The sequence below is a fragment of the Mauremys mutica genome, chromosome 11 (assembly GCF_020497125.1).
Source record: "Mauremys mutica isolate MM-2020 ecotype Southern chromosome 11, ASM2049712v1, whole genome shotgun sequence".
NCBI lineage: Eukaryota > Metazoa > Chordata > Testudines > Geoemydidae > Mauremys > Mauremys mutica.
This window is the reverse complement of record NC_059082.1, coordinates 20,274,003-20,292,389: the sequence shown is the minus strand read 5'-3', so window position 1 is coordinate 20,292,389 and position 18,387 is coordinate 20,274,003. Positions and strand designations below refer to the sequence as shown.

Sequence of the window (18,387 nt, the reverse complement as noted above, 5' to 3'; positions counted from 1 at the left end):
CGTGATGAAAAGCACAGGAGACAGAGGGGATAAACTACCCATCATTTTAATTTCATTACAGACACACAGCACTGGCTTTCCTTAGTACTCTTCAGGCTCACCCGCCGCCCCCCCCCCCATGACACCAGTGTCATTGCTAATTAATTATTGGGCCACATGCACAATGGCATGGTAATGACGGACGTGCAGAATCATCCCTCTTTGGCCTCTTCTAGTCAGGCTTTGCTGGAAGTCAGCTGACGTCTTGCATTTCAAACTCCCCTCTTGTAGAGGTAATGTAGGCTCAAGTAACCAACATCTTATCTAACCCCTGAGCGCAAGATCCTTCTCAGAGGAACAGTTTGTGTGCTAAAGTCTCAGAGTGCACAAAGCTTGAGGAGCTCAGGTTTGCTGTGGAGACTCAGCTATTGTATGATCTATATGCTCATCTTGCTGGCTGACTTAACTCAGTGCACTGAAGACGGCCACTGTGAAGAATACCCTTATAGTCATGTGTCAGCTGCTTCAGGAAGTAGAGGGTTGTGAAAAGTGGCTGCAGAATGAAAGTGTAGGGAAACAAAGCACTGCATCTGAACTGGCATTCAGGGCAGGGCTAAATGTGTTTGGGCAAGGACTGCATACTTAATGGCATCTACAGGTATTAAACAACTTCTATACAATGGACCTAATTCTGATCTCAGTTACACCAAATAACTCTAATGCACTCATGGAAATTACTCTGGATGTACACTGGGATCACAGTCTGGCCCAATATACCACTGCATGCCGTGGGGAAAAAAAGGTAAAGCTTCTTTCAATGAGAATGCACCCAGTAGAGCGGATCACATAATTTGTGACCTTTTGCCTCTGAAATGAATCTGAGCATCAGCAAGACTTTAGCTTGCAATAATCGCTACAATAGTCTGAAGGGTCTGAATCTTTAATATTACCGCTGGCCAATAACTATATTTCAGTGTGACAACCAGCATGCAACTGTCATCAGCTATAATCCCCATAGGCAATGAACTGGGGGAGAGTGTTCTAAACTTTGCAGGCAAAGTATTTTGTTGTGACTAAATTGTAAAGTGAAAGTATGAGTGGTCTTTTGCCAGGGCACTTTCACATAAGAACAGGATAGCCACACTGGGTCAGACCAAAGGTCCATCTAGCCCAGTATCCTGTCTTCCAACAGTGGCCAATGCCAGGTGCCCCAGAGGGAATGAAAAGAACAGGTAATCATCAGGTGATCCATCCCCTGTTGTCCATTCCCAGCTTCTGGCAAATAGAGGCTAGGAACACCATCCCTGCCCAACCTGGCTAATAGCCATTGATGGACCTATCCTCTATGAATTCATCTAGTTCTTTTTTGATCCCTGTTATAGTCTTGGCCTTCACAACATCCTCTGGCAAGGAGTTCCACAGGTTGACTCTGCGTTGTGTGAAAAAATACTTCCTTTTGTTTGTTTTAAACCTGATGCCTATTAATTTCATTTGGTGACCCCTAGTTCTTGTGTTATGAGAAGTAAATAACACTTCCCTTTACTTTCTCCACACCAGTCATGATTTTATAGACCCCTATCATATTCCCCCTTAGTTGTCTCTTTTCCAAGCTGAAAAGTCCCAGTCTTATTAATCTTTCCTCATACGGCAGCCGTTCTATACCCCTCATCATTTTTGTTGCCCTTTTCTGAACCTTTTCCAATTCCAATATATCTTTTTCAGATGGGGCAACCACATCTGCATGCAGTATTCAAGATGTAGGCATACCATTCATTTATATAGAGGCAATATATTTTCTGTCTCATCATCTATCCCTTTCTTAATGATTCCCACTATTCTGTTCACTTTTTTGACTGCTGTTGCACATTAGATGAGCTTTAGCTGTGGAACACTAGCTTGACAGACACATCCTTTGAAATCTGTGTTTGGTGGGTAATACCTTCTGAGAACCCCAAGAATAATTTCTTGTCTCACTGATTTTATCCTTTCCCCTTTGGATAGTATTGCTTGCTCTTGTTTTTCACAGCATGCAAGCCAACACGACTCCACCTTTTGTTATCCTGTTTTGTGCACCAGCTCTGGTAATATCAGCAGGAACGTGCAGAGCAGAGATTGTCCTTGTACAGGTGAAATTTGGGGGCACAAATATTTACCCAATGCACAGAGTAGGTGTTTAGCCAGGCATCTATACGTTCCTCCCACACTTATGGAGCAGAAGCTAATGGATTTTCTAAAGGTAAAGTTTTCTCTGAGGTGTTATTTTGATATGACCATATTAACGCAATGACTAGTGGTTTGTTCTGGAGAGTGCTCAGAAGGGGACACTCAACTTAGATTTTTCGAGATGACTACAGTTAACGCCAAAATGTTACAAAGGGCTAAATTCAGGCCACTCTGAATAAGAAAGTGTGAAGGTCACTAAAGTGAGGCGCACTATTTGCACCCAATCCTAGCTCCCCTCGCTTCCAGAGACCATGCAATACCATAGAGAGGGTGGTATAGGATGAGGGCTGAAGGTCATGGGCCACCTGTTTTTGTACATACTCCATTATCCCAATGCCAGCTGGGACTGTGCTCTTGGCATGAGTAATCTGCATTTGTAGCTGTGCAAAAGTTGTGTGGGTACCTTCATGCTGACTGGAACATGGATATCAAATAGAACTTTCTTGGTCTTTTTATTTTTGTCCCCATTTTGAGTGAAAAAGGAAGAGGGATTTGAACCCATCTGGTATCTATCTAGGTCCCAAGGAGTGTGCATATGGCATCTGAACTTTGGTTGCAATGTACTGATTCTGGCTGAAGTAACTCTGATCTCTAAAACTGGTGGGAGGCTTTAGTGCTGTGGCTTTAAAATGGGAACCTAAAAATTGCTTTTTAAAAATTGACATTTGCTAGAAAGAGAGGTGAAAGGCTCAGAAGGTAAAATCCTGCTCTGTCACTTGGCTTGATCCGAGGTGAGCTCGAATGTCAGCAGTTTGATGTGGACTGGTTGGCATCACACTTACCTGTAGAGACAGGTGACAGCTGAACGTGAGTAACCAAACAGTCCCAGAAAGGTGTGCTGAGAGTCGGTTACAGCAGCAGGCAAAGATCAAATGTATCAGACTTCTAGAGGGCAGGCCCTACCTGTGCTGAGGAACCTAGACTTGTCTGTTCCAGAGCCCAAATCAGAACAAACTACAAACTAGAAACCTTTGCATTAACATATGACTTTGATATGAAATCCCAGCAAGAGCAGCTACCTGGAAATTGGTCTCAGACCAGCTATAAGAAAGACAAACAGTTTGGGTTCTTTGCAAGACCGTTTAAAAGGGAGACTGTGGAAACAGTCATGTCCTGCCAAAATACACATCATCTGTCAAGCTTACAAGATACTGTTACAATACACAGCAAGTCAAGAGACTGGGTTGATATATACAGTAATGAGACATTTTTGTTAAGCTGTATGTTAACCAGAAATTATAATATTTTGGCACATGCATATAAGTTATGCACAAATTCACTTGCTAAAAGCCACAATTATTTCAAAGAGCTAAAATATGTATCACCATTTCCCTAACTCTAATATGAAAACTAACTTTTACGTACAAAACCATACTAAAGCCCCTCCTCCCCTTCAACTCCACCGCAAGCTTAGAGTCTCTGTGAATCCACTACCAAGTCAAATACAAGAAAATAGTTGTATTTAATTGCTCTTGTACGTTCCACAAACACTATTGGCTAAACACTCTTTGTTGTTCATCCCAAATCCAGGAGTAATTAAGAAATTAAACTCATGTCAATAATTATTGACGCTAAAAGTTCTAAATTACATCGACAGGCATACAGAGGCAAATCTCAATTCAGGGCCCAATCCTGCAAAGAGAGACACATGGGTCGCTACACACAGATCTGTTTGCAGGATTGGGCTTTGCATTCTGAACCCGTTAAAGGGACATTGTCAAGATTTTGTAGCATAACATTGGAATTGTTCAATTGTGTTTAGCTGACAGAGAGAACTTTCTGATTCTAAACATCTCCTCTTGTTTGAATATATCACTCCATGACACAGAAATACTATTAAATAGTCTCTCTTTTGTGAGACCTACGAAATCACAATATTTCAAACTGCCTTTTTTCCCCTTTGCAGTTTCAATAAACAAAGATGATTTTCAGAGCTGTGCAGACAACATTGAGGCTGCTGGAGCACAATCAAACACCTTTTGGCATGATAAGGTGTTATATAAAGATTTAAATGTTAAACCAAGAAATCCACTTGACATTGTAGATTTCTCTAAAATAATTCCTTTTAGTTCCCCTCAGTTTTTATGTACAGGAAAGAAAAAAGCCAAATACACTCCAATGTACATGCCTTCACTGGCATAAAAAAACCCACCACACTACCAATTGAAATGGGAATGGTATTTACAATTGTAAAACTCTGAATATGTTTTGCTATAGCTAATCAACATGTGGAAAATATGCTGTTCAAAACTGTGGCACTATGGTAAATAAAACCAGGCATGGACTATTGAAAACATCATGGTGACCCTCTGTGTGCCAACTTCTTTTTATATTATTAAGCTGGTTATGGAGAAAAAAAAATCCGAGATGAAATCTGATTACAGAAAATAATACCCCTCTGAGTGAATTATTACAGAACATTTCCCTTTCACAAACGATTGTGGCTCAGTGTATTTCCATCTATCAACTACAATGCTGTCCAAACAAGTTTTTGCACTGTATTTTCAGTGCCACAAATTGTTTTCTTTTTTGGGGGGTATTACATTGTCACATATCAATAGAATGTTCTTTTCCTGCTAAAGTGGTAGCTTGTACCACTTCATAGACAAACACTGGCACCTTCACATTATGCATGTCATATAATTTGCAGTTGATTTCAATACTGGATTATTCCTTTGTAATCAGCCTTGGATTATTTGACAATAGATGTCATGGGGAGGGGAGGAGGAAGAATGGAATACTTTATGCATGCCAAAGGGGCTTTAGGAGACAAGACTTTTGAAATTAAATGAGCATGTTTTCCAAATAATGATTTAACATCCAATTTTGCGTGTTTTGGCTATTAGTTACTGATTGACAGGATTATTTAGGTCAGCTCATTGGAAATGTTCTAACTTGCCCTTTGGGAGCTACATTTTAAAGAATTCCATTGCTGAATTAGTATTGTGACTAATTCTGTATTTCTCTTCTGTCTTCCTCCGTAGGAAGATTGAATAAACTACAGATGCACGTAATCAGTAACTAATCACCTATACATGCAATATATCCCACACTATACAGGAATACATGAAGCATAAACATTCAGTCTAGTGTACTGAAGAGCTAGTACTAGCAAGAACACAAAGTCACAGAATAAACTAAAAAAACCCACTGTTTTATTGTGACATTGAACCCTTGTTGATATGAATGATTATGGGTACTCTTGACATGTATTACATAATGTCATGGTGTAGGATGGCACTGATTATCATCTGACTTCTGAGAATGTTTAATGGTCCCTACTGACCTCAGTGCATTTTGGTAAGTCACAGAAATTTCATCATCAGGTTTGTGTATACAGTTAACGAGTAGTTGGTCTTTATAAGCACCATTACAAACCCTCACATTAAGGGTATTATTAATCTAGTTTACAAATGCTTCATTGATAAAAATAGTATGATTACAGTATACACACACTTAATTTACATGTACTGTATTATAGGCATAACTGAGATAAACTACTGAGCTAACTTTGGTTGATTGAAGTATGTAGACTGAATAATTGCAATTTTGGCTTCTAAGTTGTGTAAATATTACAGTGCATTTATAAATCTAGATTGAAAATGTACTAGCACCAAATGGATATCATAAATGGCTGACCTAGTAAGTTGTAGTTGGAGAAGCAAAGTTTAAGAATTACAAAAATAGAGAAGTCCATCAGTTGAAAGCACGTTCTTGTACCTCTGCTGAAATGATGTGTCTCAGCATCAGTGGCCAACCTCCAATGATAAAAGTCCCAGTTTTCAAGATTCAACATATCAAGGTAGCTCAGCTACACTTTAAGAAGCCTGAGAAAGTGGTTGTTTTGATCTAGGGTATTCATTCTGTACCTTGCTTATGTAATAATATAATAGTGCTCATTCATACAAATGTACTCATGAAAGATTGTACCTATGATATGGAGAATCTGATTGGGAGGAACATTCAGTCCTACCTATCTATCTTTGGTTTTAATTATTTGGTCTTTGGTTGATGAATTAATGAAGCAAAATCTGAATTTTCATTTTCAGGTTATCTCCCAGCTCACCACTGAGGTAGTCTTTGTCATGTTTGTCTTCAAGCTGATTAAGTTCCTTCTTTTTATAGAGTGGAATACTACTGATTTGTAATGAGTAGGTTCCAGGTATTGGCTTCTTCTTTGTGAAATGAAGGTAGCTTATCCCTTCCTTCTGATTGATTCTAAAGAAACCATCTTCATTTCCAGAGTCAATTAAATATCGGTTGTGATTTGTCAGTGTTGAGAGAGCGGGAAGAAGTTCCAGGATGCGATCTTTGTTATTAAGCCCAGAGATGTTGAAGGAAAAGACGGCTGTTTTTTCACTATCCCAACTGGCAAGACTGACTTCTGGTTCCACCTCAGGTTGATCCTGCACAAGAACACTAACATTAGTCTCTGCTTTGTCACAGAACAGTTTCATCCATTTATAAACAACTTAAGAGGCCATCTAATAAAAAAGTTGAAAACAAAACTATATTGTTGCCCGTCTTAAACGCCAGGCAACCCCATTTGCTCCAACTGACTAGCTGAGGGTCTTGGTCAGAGCAAGATTTGAACCTTGAACTGAGCAGTTAGTCCTGTGTATGAAGGCAAAAGAAAAGAAAGTCTTAGTTACTTGCAACTAGCGTTCTCTGTATGGGTCATCTCACCTCAGGCTGCATGCTGCACATGGCTCTCAGAGCTTTGAGATGATGCATTTCAGAGTTCAGACCCTTTTCTCATCCTCCACACACGCTAGGTGCACATACCTGTGTCACACTTCCCAGTCTGTCAAAAGCAGTAGTGAAATGAAGCTAATAATGAGCTGTGTGAGGTAATGTGGTTTGTGGATCAGGCAAGTTATTTAATGGGTGTGACTTAGTTTTCTTCTTTGCAAGCTTTCCTCTACTTAGGCACTCTGTTGGAACAGGCTTCAAACAGCTTCTGTGCTACAGCCTAAGGGAGCTAGAGATGAAGTGGGTATCAGCTCTTGCCTCTAAGGACACATCTACATTGAAGCCAGAGATGTATTTTCCTGCTTGAATAGATTGCACTGGCTTTGATCGAGCTAGTGCACTACAATTAGCAGCATAGCTGCTGTCGTTAGTGGCAAGAAGCGTTAGGTGCCCTGAATACAACCTAGGGTCCTGGATGGGATTATATTCAGGGTGGATAATGTCTCCCACCACCTGCACTGTGGTGTCTACACTATTTTTAGCACACTCACTCTATCAAAGTTAGCATGTGTATATCTATCCAAGTGGGACATTACACCTGCAGAGCTGGTGCAGATATAGCCAAAGTCAAGGTGATTGAACTCATATAAGACATGAGATCTCCACTGAGATGAGTTATTAGTAACATTTCTAAAAGGCAGAGTTTCAAGGACCATAAAAGAATGTCAGCTGGAACGATATTAATTTGGAAACTTCCTGCAGCAGGCAAGGGTATGCCAGTGTAATTCTTCAGCCACAGCGACAAATTACCCTTCATCAGCTAGCAAACATGCTAAGCTTTGAAACCCTGATGATTTTTAGGGAACAGTTATCAAACCTGTGGCATTCCAGCTTGCTTCACACTCAACACAGCTTCTTCTTCAAGTATATTTATTGTGCTTTACTAAATCATTGATCTTGCATGATTATAAACTGTGCACCAATTGCAAGGGGTCTAGAGAAGTGCATCCAAAACACTTTTGCGTGGGCAAAAACCCCCTACTTTTGCACATGTGGATCATGTACCTGTGTACGCAACTTGGCTTGCACACACAAACTTGAGTTATTTTACTTGTGTGAAGGGTATTCCTGATTCCCCGTGTTAGCACGTGAAAAGGTGAGATATCTGCACATGCAAATATATATACGCTGAAAGCATGCAGGACACTTAGCTCGGTAAGTGTGCATGTGGTACAGGGACATTTTAGGAGGCCCTTTAAAGTTTTCTGGGTTATACTCATCAGGATGCACAACACAAAACTAAAAAAAACCCCGTACTTTCAGCTGACTTATATAAAATCTGTACAACCTGAAGACCACAGCAATGGCCCATTCCCTGGCAGCTTCTGTGCATTTTAATGCAAAGCCTGCCACTATCAGTTTATAGTTGTCTTAGAGCAGCTGGAGAAGACAGAAGGGAATCAATTAAATGAGCTTGGATCTGGTGTCATTTCTAATGTAAATTAATTAAAATTTCTCAAAAAGAAGAATATGAATTTTATAGTATAAATTAATTGAAGGAAGTTCTCTGGCCTGTGCTATACAAGAGTTCAGACCAGATGACCACAATAGCCCCTTCCGGCCTTACAAACTATGAAAGGAGCCAAATCCTGCAGCCCTCAGTTAGACAAATCTCCCGTCAAAGTGAGAGAGAATTCGGCCTGAGTCAGAGTGCGGAATTTGGTCAATGGACATGCAAAGTTGAACCTGCCACTATGGCTTCTTGTGCACAGGCATTGTAAGGTGCTGGAAACAGAAGAGTCTAACATTTTTCTGCCAGGCAAGTTAAGAACAGAGCAGGGTTGACTGTTTTAACACCAAAGTTACTCGCTTTTGTCAATTCAAAACCAACCGTAAGGATGAGGTTGATGCAGTGTTTATTTTCTTTTGAATTTATTTTAAGGAATGTTTGCTAAAAATGAAAAGAAAACTGTCTCCCATTGGACTGAGTGAAAGGCGACTTGTAGATAGGTGCACCTAGTCACACGACACACTGTTTTTAATGTAAATACAGGTCATTACATCATCTATTATTAACATTATTTGGTGCAAGAGGCCCATGACAACAGCGGGGAGGAGGGGGAGTTGGCTGAGCATCACAGCAGACTGTAGTAATTTAAATTTCACAGTTACCCCAACCTAAAGATCCCAACATTAAACCTACTGATCACTCAAGTGACCTTCCAACAATTATGTTCTGAATTCAGCTTCCAGCTCTATCTGGGCCACACAGGGAGAACACTGTTTGCCTAACTGTCTCTGACAGCCTTTGGTCCACAGCCAGATTGTGGGTGACCAGAAGCATGTCCACATACCTTGTGAAAGGCTGCAGTGACTGGATGCACAGGAATCCCAGCAGTTTCCGTATTTAGCCTTTGGAACACAGTGTTTTCTTTGGAGAGGATCCCACTCCCACCCACTCCATGCTCAACACAGTCCCTTTCAGTGGGGGACTCACCCACTCCCAGAACAAAATGTCCCTGTTTTGAGACCACAAGGTCACAAAAGTGTTCTACACTCATGCTGTCCTTTGATATCGAGGATCATCCTTGCTCTTGAGCTCACCCCTTGCTGGAGAGTTGGATGGGCATTTAGCTTTAGTGTTTGACAAGAAACAGGAAATGAGCAAGCATGTTAGGATCTTCTAAAGACGACCTCTCCCTGATGACTGTGAGTATGTTCATAAAGCCCCCCCAGACATGTAAAGTCCCAGAGCAACTCCTTGGGCCATGTTGAACTGACATGCCTGGCTGTGGTCTGAATTTTTCCCTCTGGATTCTTTCTTTGCATGCTAAGTCCCTGATTCTGGCTCTCAGAAAACAGCCCAAATCCCTCCCCAAGAAGGACAATTACCTCTGCTTCATTTGCAATAGTTTCATTAGTGCTTCTGCGCTTCCTTCCTCTCTTGGGATAACCGTTGATTTTACATTCATAACAAGCCTCGGGGGAGAGAGAGTTGTCATCTACTTCACCGCTGACGGGCAATTCTTGACCATGACCTTTACCCAGTCCCACTCCAGAAACACAGTGTCTGATGAATTAAGAAGTGAAAATTAGTTCCACCCCTCAAGAAAAAACCCATACAACATTAAGAACTTGTATTGCTCTAAACCAGTGTTTCCCAAACTTGGGACGCCGTTTGTGTAGGGAAAGCTCCTGGCAGGCCAGGACGGTTTGTTTACCTGCCGCGTCCGCAGGTCCGGCCGATCGCGGCTCCTACTGGCCCCAGTTCACTGCTCCAGGCCAATGGGAGCTGCTGGAAGCAGCAGGCAGTATGTCCCTCAGCCGCCGCCGTTTCCAGCAGCTCCCATTGGCCTGGAGCAGCAAACCGCGGCCAGTGGGAGCTGCGATCGGCCGAACCTGCCGACGCGGCAGGTAAACAAACTAGCCCAGCCCAGACCACAAGGGGCTTTCCCTACACAAGCGGCATCCCAAGTTAGGGAAACACTGCTCTAAACACACACACAAATAACATAGCCAATTTAACTGGCAAAATTCCTACTGAGGTCAACAGGCCGAATTCTCTTCTCAGTCACACTTTGGCTTCAGAGAAACTGGCCCAATGGGGCTTTGCCTAAAAAAGACCTCCAATGTTTGGCCATATGTAAATACTGATTTACTAATATTATACTATGTAAATAATGATTTATAAACACAGGCCCTGATTTTCAGAAGTATCTAGTTATTTCGGGTGCCCGATCCAAGACACCTTGATGGAGGATATTCAGGAAGCACCAAGCCTCTCATCTTAAATTCCTCAAGTTGGGCACCCATAAATCACTGGTCACTTTTGAAAATGTAGGCCAGGATCTTTGTCCCATCCACCAAAGTGCCTGAACCTAGATTCTTCACACACCTAAAAGTCTCAATGAAGCTAATGGAAGGAAAGGTGCCAAAAGACTTCAGACCCAGGCCTGTATTTTGTAGGTTGCACATGAAGTTCTAATGAGCATTATTCTCTAATTTTCATGCCAGCATAGACATATACAGAAAATAATTCCCTTGGAACTTGGATGCCATTCAACTAGAAACACAGAATCACTCCAATATAAGGATATTTCATTCTAACGTCATCAGTAAAAGACTGGGATAACAGCGATTGTCTTTAGAGCCATACAACTCCCCTTTTCTTAGAGAGGAGCTCTATGCTGCACAAGAATCAAGTGCATACTGAGGGGAAAAATCTCCCTAGTGCACAGCTCAGGTACGTGGGGTAGGTGCTGGGGTTCTTTGTAGGAGAACAAAGGAAGAGAGGAATCGTCCCTCCCAACAGGAGTGGCTCAGCAGACACTACTCCAGCTTGTAGTATCCTTTGTGGCCCTGAGCCAAACTTCTTTGGCAAGGCCTAGAGAATCCATCTTGCTATAGATCCATCATCCCCACCTTCACCTCCCCTCCGGCCCTGTCTCATCTCCCTTGCAGAGCTCGGCTCCAAGCACAGGAGGGAGTGTGAAACTCTCGGACGCCTTCCCCAAATCCTACCCCTTTTCCAGCAGCTCCACAGCAGAGGCAAGGGAGCAGATTTTGCCACTTAATGGCTATTAGTTTAAATATGAGAAGCCCTTACCCTTGTCCTATCCTGAAGTAACCAGGTGGGCATCCACAGACATAGCCACCATCAGTATTTGAACAACCATAACTGCATGGGGCTTGTGCAGAACTGCATTCATTGACATCTTGGCAACCGCCACTAAATTGTTCATACTGAAATCCGGTAGGGCACATACATTTATAGCTTCCCAAAGTATTGTGACAAGATGCTCCTCCACAAACATGTGCACTGAGGCATTCGTTTTCATCTGGAAGGGAAGCACAGCAGATTAGAGACTGGCTTTTATTCTTAGGACTAATTCAGCCTATCGCTCCCCTCTGTAACTTTAGAGAGGGGCCTAACCTTGATAACTGAGCAGATTCAAACATGCTGCCACATCACATGTCCAAATCCAAGAACACGGCTCTGCCTCATCCCTGGCTGCTGCAGCAGTCCCTAGGAGACCACTGCAACCAGAGTAACACAGAGCAACCCTTGGGCTACTCTACACCATACCAGAAGCTTTTTCAGCCCAGCCCAGCTCAAGGGAGTAGAGCAGTGGCTTATGTGCCACCTTCCCCACCCAACTCCCTTCTCAGCTATGCCAAGTGTAAACTGGATGAAGCTGAGGAGCTGGCCCGGTAACACCATGTTTATTATATTGTAAAACATTAAGGGGAAAGAGTGAAGAAATAATGGATGACACCTTCTGTAACCACTGAATCTTTTTTTGATTCAAAAAGGAGATATAGATGAGGTACAGTTCCTTACAGAAGAAATAAGCAGGAAAAGCATAGTATTAAAGCCCCTTTGCAAGCATATGTAAATATTAAAGATGGACAAAGTTTGGATCTGAACTTTCCCCCAGTTGAGTGGTATGGCGAGTTGGAGGTCAGGTTGGACTCGTCTGCAGTGAATATATGGCTTATTGTTCAGGATGTTTTCAAGAGTGCCTTGAGATTTATTAATGCTTCTGTTCTGTGACAAAGTTTAGCTATTTTCCCATATTTTAAAGCAATCCCTTACATTTCTTGCAATATTGAGTTATAGCTTGGCAGACAACAGAACTGCCTGGGCTAGAGAAGCAGTCATACACTGTACAAGACATGGGAGGAACCAAAGCATTCTTCGGTGATTAACTAAATGTGTGTTGCAGCAACATCAAAAAGTCCCTGTACACTTCACGTAATAAGGTCCAAAAGACAGAAATGGTTTGCAGATTCAAGATTGCCAAATTACATGAAGAAAAGGTCCTGCAAAAGCCTGTGACAAAAATTCTTCCCCTGTGGTATGCCCAGGGGCCCCAGATTAATATCTAACCATACTTAAGACATTCATACTCTTACATTCAGGAAACAGTAGAACCTAGAGGCTGACCTTGACTCCCTGAAGTCCACAGGAGTTTAGTCATTAACTAAAACAAGGACAGGTTTGGGTTCTATGTCACTAACTATGGCTCAAACCTACATACTTATTTGCTGCTGAACTCATGGTTATCCTGCCTACATTATGAATGTAAGTTTGGGTTATAAGAAGGTTATAACAACCACAGCAACTAAGAACGGTGAACTCATTTTACCTAATGTTAAATCAACTAGAACAGGGGTTCTCAACCTTTTTCTTTCTGAGCCTCCCCCCAACTCCATGGCCTGCCTGTTCCACAACTTTTTCTGCATATCCAGTAGATTAAAAGCCAGGGCTGGCATTAGGGGGTAGCAAGCAGGGCAACTGCCTGGGGCCCCACGCCACAGGGGGCCCAGAAAGCTACGTTGTTTGAGCTTCGGCTGCACGCAGGGTGGTGGGGCTCGGGCCTCAGCTTCAGCCCCAGTGAGTCTAACACTGGCCCTACTCTCTGGTTTATTTTGGCAGACCCTGAAAACTGCTCGCGGCCCCCCCAGTGGGCCCTGGACCTCTGGCTGAGAACCACTACGCTAGAATTTAAGTATTGATTTCTATTTATAGGGGGACTGTGATGAGGAAAAGAGGAGAAAAATCCAATGGAAAATGATATAATAAATATACCCTATAGAGAGGATCCATTGGGATCAGCCCAGCTTATCAGGGGCTCACTCATTTTTAATAAACATTGGTAGCATATGCTTCACTTTAGCTAGAAAAAATGGGTTTCAACTGTGGAATCATCCTGCAAGACATGGGTTTCAATTACAAGCAATAAAGATCCAAAATATAGTTTGAGGCGCTCAGAGAGAGTTCCTCCATCCTTAATATTTAAGAGAGCTGGAAATTACAGCTTATTCTTTTCAGGTTGTTTTTAAAAGGGTGAATTAAATCCCAATTTAAATCAAATCTCTCCCCTCCCCCACATTTAATTAAATCTTTCCATAACCAAACACTTTTTGAATGAACCTCAAATTCCCCTGCATGTAAAACGCACTGAGCACTGGAGCAGAAATGTCTAGACTCCCCATTCAGGGCTGTGTAATATGTCAGAAAGTTTGGTAAACATAATTAAAAGCAGAGACCTCCCTAGAGCAGCAGAACGATAATGAACAAAGGCATTTTTATATGCTCTTAAAAACAAACAGAGCCAAACAAAGAGTCTGAGGCTCTTAATTCTCAAAGATGGGGTCATCAAACATATCTCTTTAGCCATCCATGCAAAACTGCAGCTTGTGTGGAACCCAATTAAATCAAACTGGAAATACACGCAATCCTAGCCAGCAGAAAAATAATGTGTCTATCATTTGAATATGGAAGGTTCATGTTGCCCTGCTGCAGTATAATACAGAGTTGTTTCCTATGGCTTCTGGGACACATAGGGCCCAAATCTGTCTGCTGAAGTCACATTGAAGAGTAACATTCTCCAGGAGTAACCCCACTGATGTGGGTCACAGCAACTTGGGATGTAACCAAATTTTAGATGGGGACCAAATGTTTCATTTTAATCTGCAGGTGAATTTATTTCCTAACACACTGAAGAGCCAATAGCAGAAGCAGTGTTGGGTAGGTGCTCCTTGTAAACTTTACCCCTAAGCTCTGGGGAAGTATCTTTGTGCAGATACAGTCAAATCTGGTTGAATTTTGACAAATCATGTTTTAGATTTGTAATGTGGGCAAACCTCCACAAAGCCTTAGGAGAACATATTCACCCATGTGATCTCAGCAGATTTAAAGCTAGTTCTCATACACAACAGCCCACTTGTGGGACTGTAGCTAGAAGATGGAGGTGCAGATGCAGCAGGATTGTCCTGGAATATTAGATGCTTGCAAAGTGTTGTGCTAGATGTTTGATCTTACAGGTCTATTAGAATCAAACCCTGTATTTGGATTGTGCCAGTTGCTGTGTGTTGTCAACTCTCAATTAGAGTCCTGTCTGAGTAAAGACAGAGACAGCTGAGTAAGGTTTTCTGCATTTGGGCCATGTCCGAGTCAAAGTACTTAAGCATATGAGTAGTAGTTCCCTTGAAGTCTATTTGGGACTTCAATAACTCAGACATAGGCTAGGGGTTTGTTATAGAAGTGGGTGGGTGAGATTCTGTGGCCTGCGTTGTGCAGGAGGTCAGACTAGATGATCATAATGGTCCCTTCTGACCTTAAAGTCTATGAGTCTATGAAGTCAATGGGACTACTCACTAGCACACACTTAGCTCTGATTACAGTGCTTTGCTGAAGCAGGGCTTTGCCCATTGGACTTCAATGGGAGTTGAGAATGCTCAGAATGTCACAAGAGGGGCTCAGTATCGTATCAGGTTTGCCTTCTGCTGGACAGAGTTTTCTGAAACACATGGCTAAACAAAATACCGAAACACCCCTCCCCTCTTGCCCCCAATCTTGTTGCTAACACAATTATGGTGTATTTTATTTTGTTCACAAAGAAAAGTGACTTGCCAACACATTGGTTCCACTGGTAATGCTGGAGATATCCGTGTGGGCAGCTACACCTGTATCCTCCAATTATATTCTGGCAACCATGCTGGCACCGGTGGTTTCCATCACATTCATCAACATCTATAAGGGTGAGACACAGTCCAAGTTTCAGGAATTCTCTCTTCTCAACAGAGATATTAAGTAACACCGTATTTTCCGTGGTTTCTAAACAAAGTTTTTTTCTTTTCTTTTTAATCCTCCTAGCCTCCAAAAATCAATGTCATGTGATCAGTGAGGAGAATTTGTGAAAGGTGGGCAAATATGAGTGGCAATATAAAACTGTGAGAGAGAGGAATACCAGAGTAGGAGTAAGCTAACTTCAGTGGCCTCTCGTGTTAGTTCTCTCGTCATTTGGGAATTATTTTATGACACAAAATGTGATCATCTTTTTTTAAAAATACTTTTAAAACTGAAAGCAGTGTATCCTAGAAACAGTGGTCTGTAAAATATTTTGCTCAGAATTTGAGCAGTACACATTAAGTGTTGTTGCATTCCTTAAGAATGGAGCGTTTATGACTGAATGGAAGCACTGGCAGACAAAAAGATCTAAATGAAGGCCATTTAAAAAAGAATATAATGTGCATTTTAAACGTGCATTGTAAGATGAAATAAAATTTGTCATAAAAAAGGATTGGTTTTTATTAAACATTTCAGGTTCTATCTTTCTGATTCTTTTTTCTTCACAAATTCTATTAACCTTCATTACTCAGGCATCAATCACTCTTCTACTTCACACATGCAAGAAGTGCATTACACGCTGAAATTGACTGTGCACAGTGCTCCTTTGTGCTTCATACTGTAATCCTTCTTCTAAACTAGCCAGGTTTAGAAGCCAAATTCAGAGCTGGTTTAAGTTAATGGCGTTGCATGCACTTGCTTACTCCAGCTTTGAATTGGCTCCTGGATGCAAATGACTTCAAATACAGTACTTCAAGTACAGCTCCTACTTACTTCAATGGAAGTGAAACTGCATAGCTGAGAGCAATGTGTGTGAGTATTTCCTTGCGTACTCACATCGGATGCATGATTACTGTTCCCTTCTTCTATGGGGCATGTATACAAGGCCAAATTCATTTCTGGCACATCCACTGACTTCAGTGGAGTTGTGTTTGCTTTTACTAGGGCTGAATAGGATCCACACAGTAGAATTCCCTTCCACACTCAGACAGAGCCATCAGAAAATCAAGGCATCCAGGATTCTAACCTCATTGTCTGTGTTTTGCCCCTTGGAGATCTTATTGTTTTAATGTATATCAAAGCTGATCTACAAATAGCAACAACTCACATAGGAAGGGAAGGGTTTCACAAATTCTGGGGCAAAATTCAACAGGAAGTCACCACACAATGTTCAGTTTGGAACAGAGGCGCTTGACTCATGTAGACGGGTCGGACTCACTCCTGCGGCGCCTCCTGCTGGTGACTCCGGGAATTAGCTCGTTCCAGGCAATGGAGCGCCCTCTGCAGGCCGGTGATCCGCCTGTCTTCAGGCCTCCCGTGTCCCTCCCTGGACCTGGTGCCCTTTTACATGGGGTGCTGCCCCCTAGCAGTACCCCTTTTCTCTCTGGGTCTCCCCTCCTTGGGGAACCCCCACCCTCTATCCCCACCTTGCCTCAGTATTGGCTACTGCCAGTCATTGTCTAGCCCCACACTCTGGGGCAGACTGCAGTATCAGCCTACTCATCACAGGCAAAGGTGTTTGGACCTGCTGCCTTGGCCTACCCCTGGGCTGCCCTCTGCCACTCCCAGTACCTGTTAGCCCTCTGCTAGGCCGCAGCCTGGGGCTTTCCAGGTTGGAGCTCCCCAGCTCCTCAGCCTTTCCCCAGCCCTGCTTCACCCTAGGTACCCTGTCTCAGTTCCCTGCAGCCAGGCCCTTCTCTCTCTGAATGCAGAGAGAGACTGCCCTTGCTTCTGGCTTCTCTGGCCTTCTTATAAGGCCCTGTTGCTCAGTTTGGGGCGTGGCTCCAGATGCAGCCACTCCCTCAATCAGCCCAGCTTTTAGAGCAGCAGCTCTCAAGCCCTGCCAGGCCACTTTTAAACCCCTCAGGGCAGGAGCAGGGGCCACCCTGCTACAGCTCAGCACAGAGGGAAGATCACCATCTCCTCATGCCTGTGGGGAGAAGTGAAGGGAAATCCAAGAGGAACCGTCTTATTCCCCAAATTCCCAGTGAGGCAGCACAAGTCTATGTGCTGTTGTCTTTGAGTTTATAATGCCGGATGCCCCAGGCTCATGTTGGGACAATAGAAGACCAGCGGGCTCAAGTGGTCTGTACTATTTACTGTGCCTACCTTCACAGCTGACTCCAGTCTGATCAAGGGAAAAGCCACGCTGGCATTCACATGTGAAGCTTCCTGGTGTGTTCTGGCAAATACCTCTCGCTCCACACAGATTGATTTCAGAGGCACATTCATTATTATCTAAAGGTAAAACAGATGAAAATATTAGTGCTGTTCTGCAAGGTAATTACTCATCTCAAAGACAATCATTCAAGGATGTTAATAGTATAAGAGTGCATGAAAATCAGAAAAGAAACATAAGTGACACAAGACATTGACATGACTGACACCGCGCTCCTTTCCATCCTGTACCTTGCATCAAAGAAAGGGGAGAGAGAAATCCCTACTTTTCCACTTGACAACACTATCAGGAGACACAGTTTGAAGGGAACTGCTCTCAGACCTTCATGCTGGATCTTGACTGAGGGGAGGAGGTGGGGGATAGCTCAGTGGGTTATGAGTTCAATCCTTGAGGGGGCCATTTAGGGATCTGGGGCAAACAATCTGTCTGGGGAATGGCCCTGCATTGAGCAGGGGGTTGGACTAGATGACCTCCTGAGGTCCCTTCCAATCCTGATATTCTATGATTCTGCTCTCCTTGCATACACAGCACAGACACTGATGCCACAGGAGCACAGAATACTAGAATCAAGATCCAGATTACAGAACTGAAAAGGAGAGATTCTATTTTATATTTTAACTGATCTAATATGGATGTATTCATAGGCCAAGTTGTTCAAATGCAAACATTTAGGGCCAAC

At 42.7% G+C, this 18,387-nt stretch overlaps 1 protein-coding gene across 1 annotated transcript in view; it reads right to left on the bottom strand.

Moving 5' to 3' along the window:
• Positions 1-5,335: 5,335 nt before the first annotated feature.
• The window catches only part of FBN1 (fibrillin 1), a 213,290-nt gene continuing 200,238 nt past the window's right edge, over positions 5,336-18,387 (bottom strand). The window contains exons 62-66 of the mRNA XM_044979703.1: positions 17,639-17,767; positions 15,314-15,433; positions 11,501-11,732; positions 9,787-9,964; positions 5,336-6,608 (exon numbers count right to left, since the gene is read on the bottom strand). Coding sequence (XP_044835638.1) covers positions 6,219-6,608; positions 9,787-9,964; positions 11,501-11,732; positions 15,314-15,433; positions 17,639-17,767 — 1,049 coding nt within the window. The 3' untranslated portion in view covers positions 5,336-6,218. The remainder of the gene's footprint in view (positions 6,609-9,786; positions 9,965-11,500; positions 11,733-15,313; positions 15,434-17,638; positions 17,768-18,387) is intronic.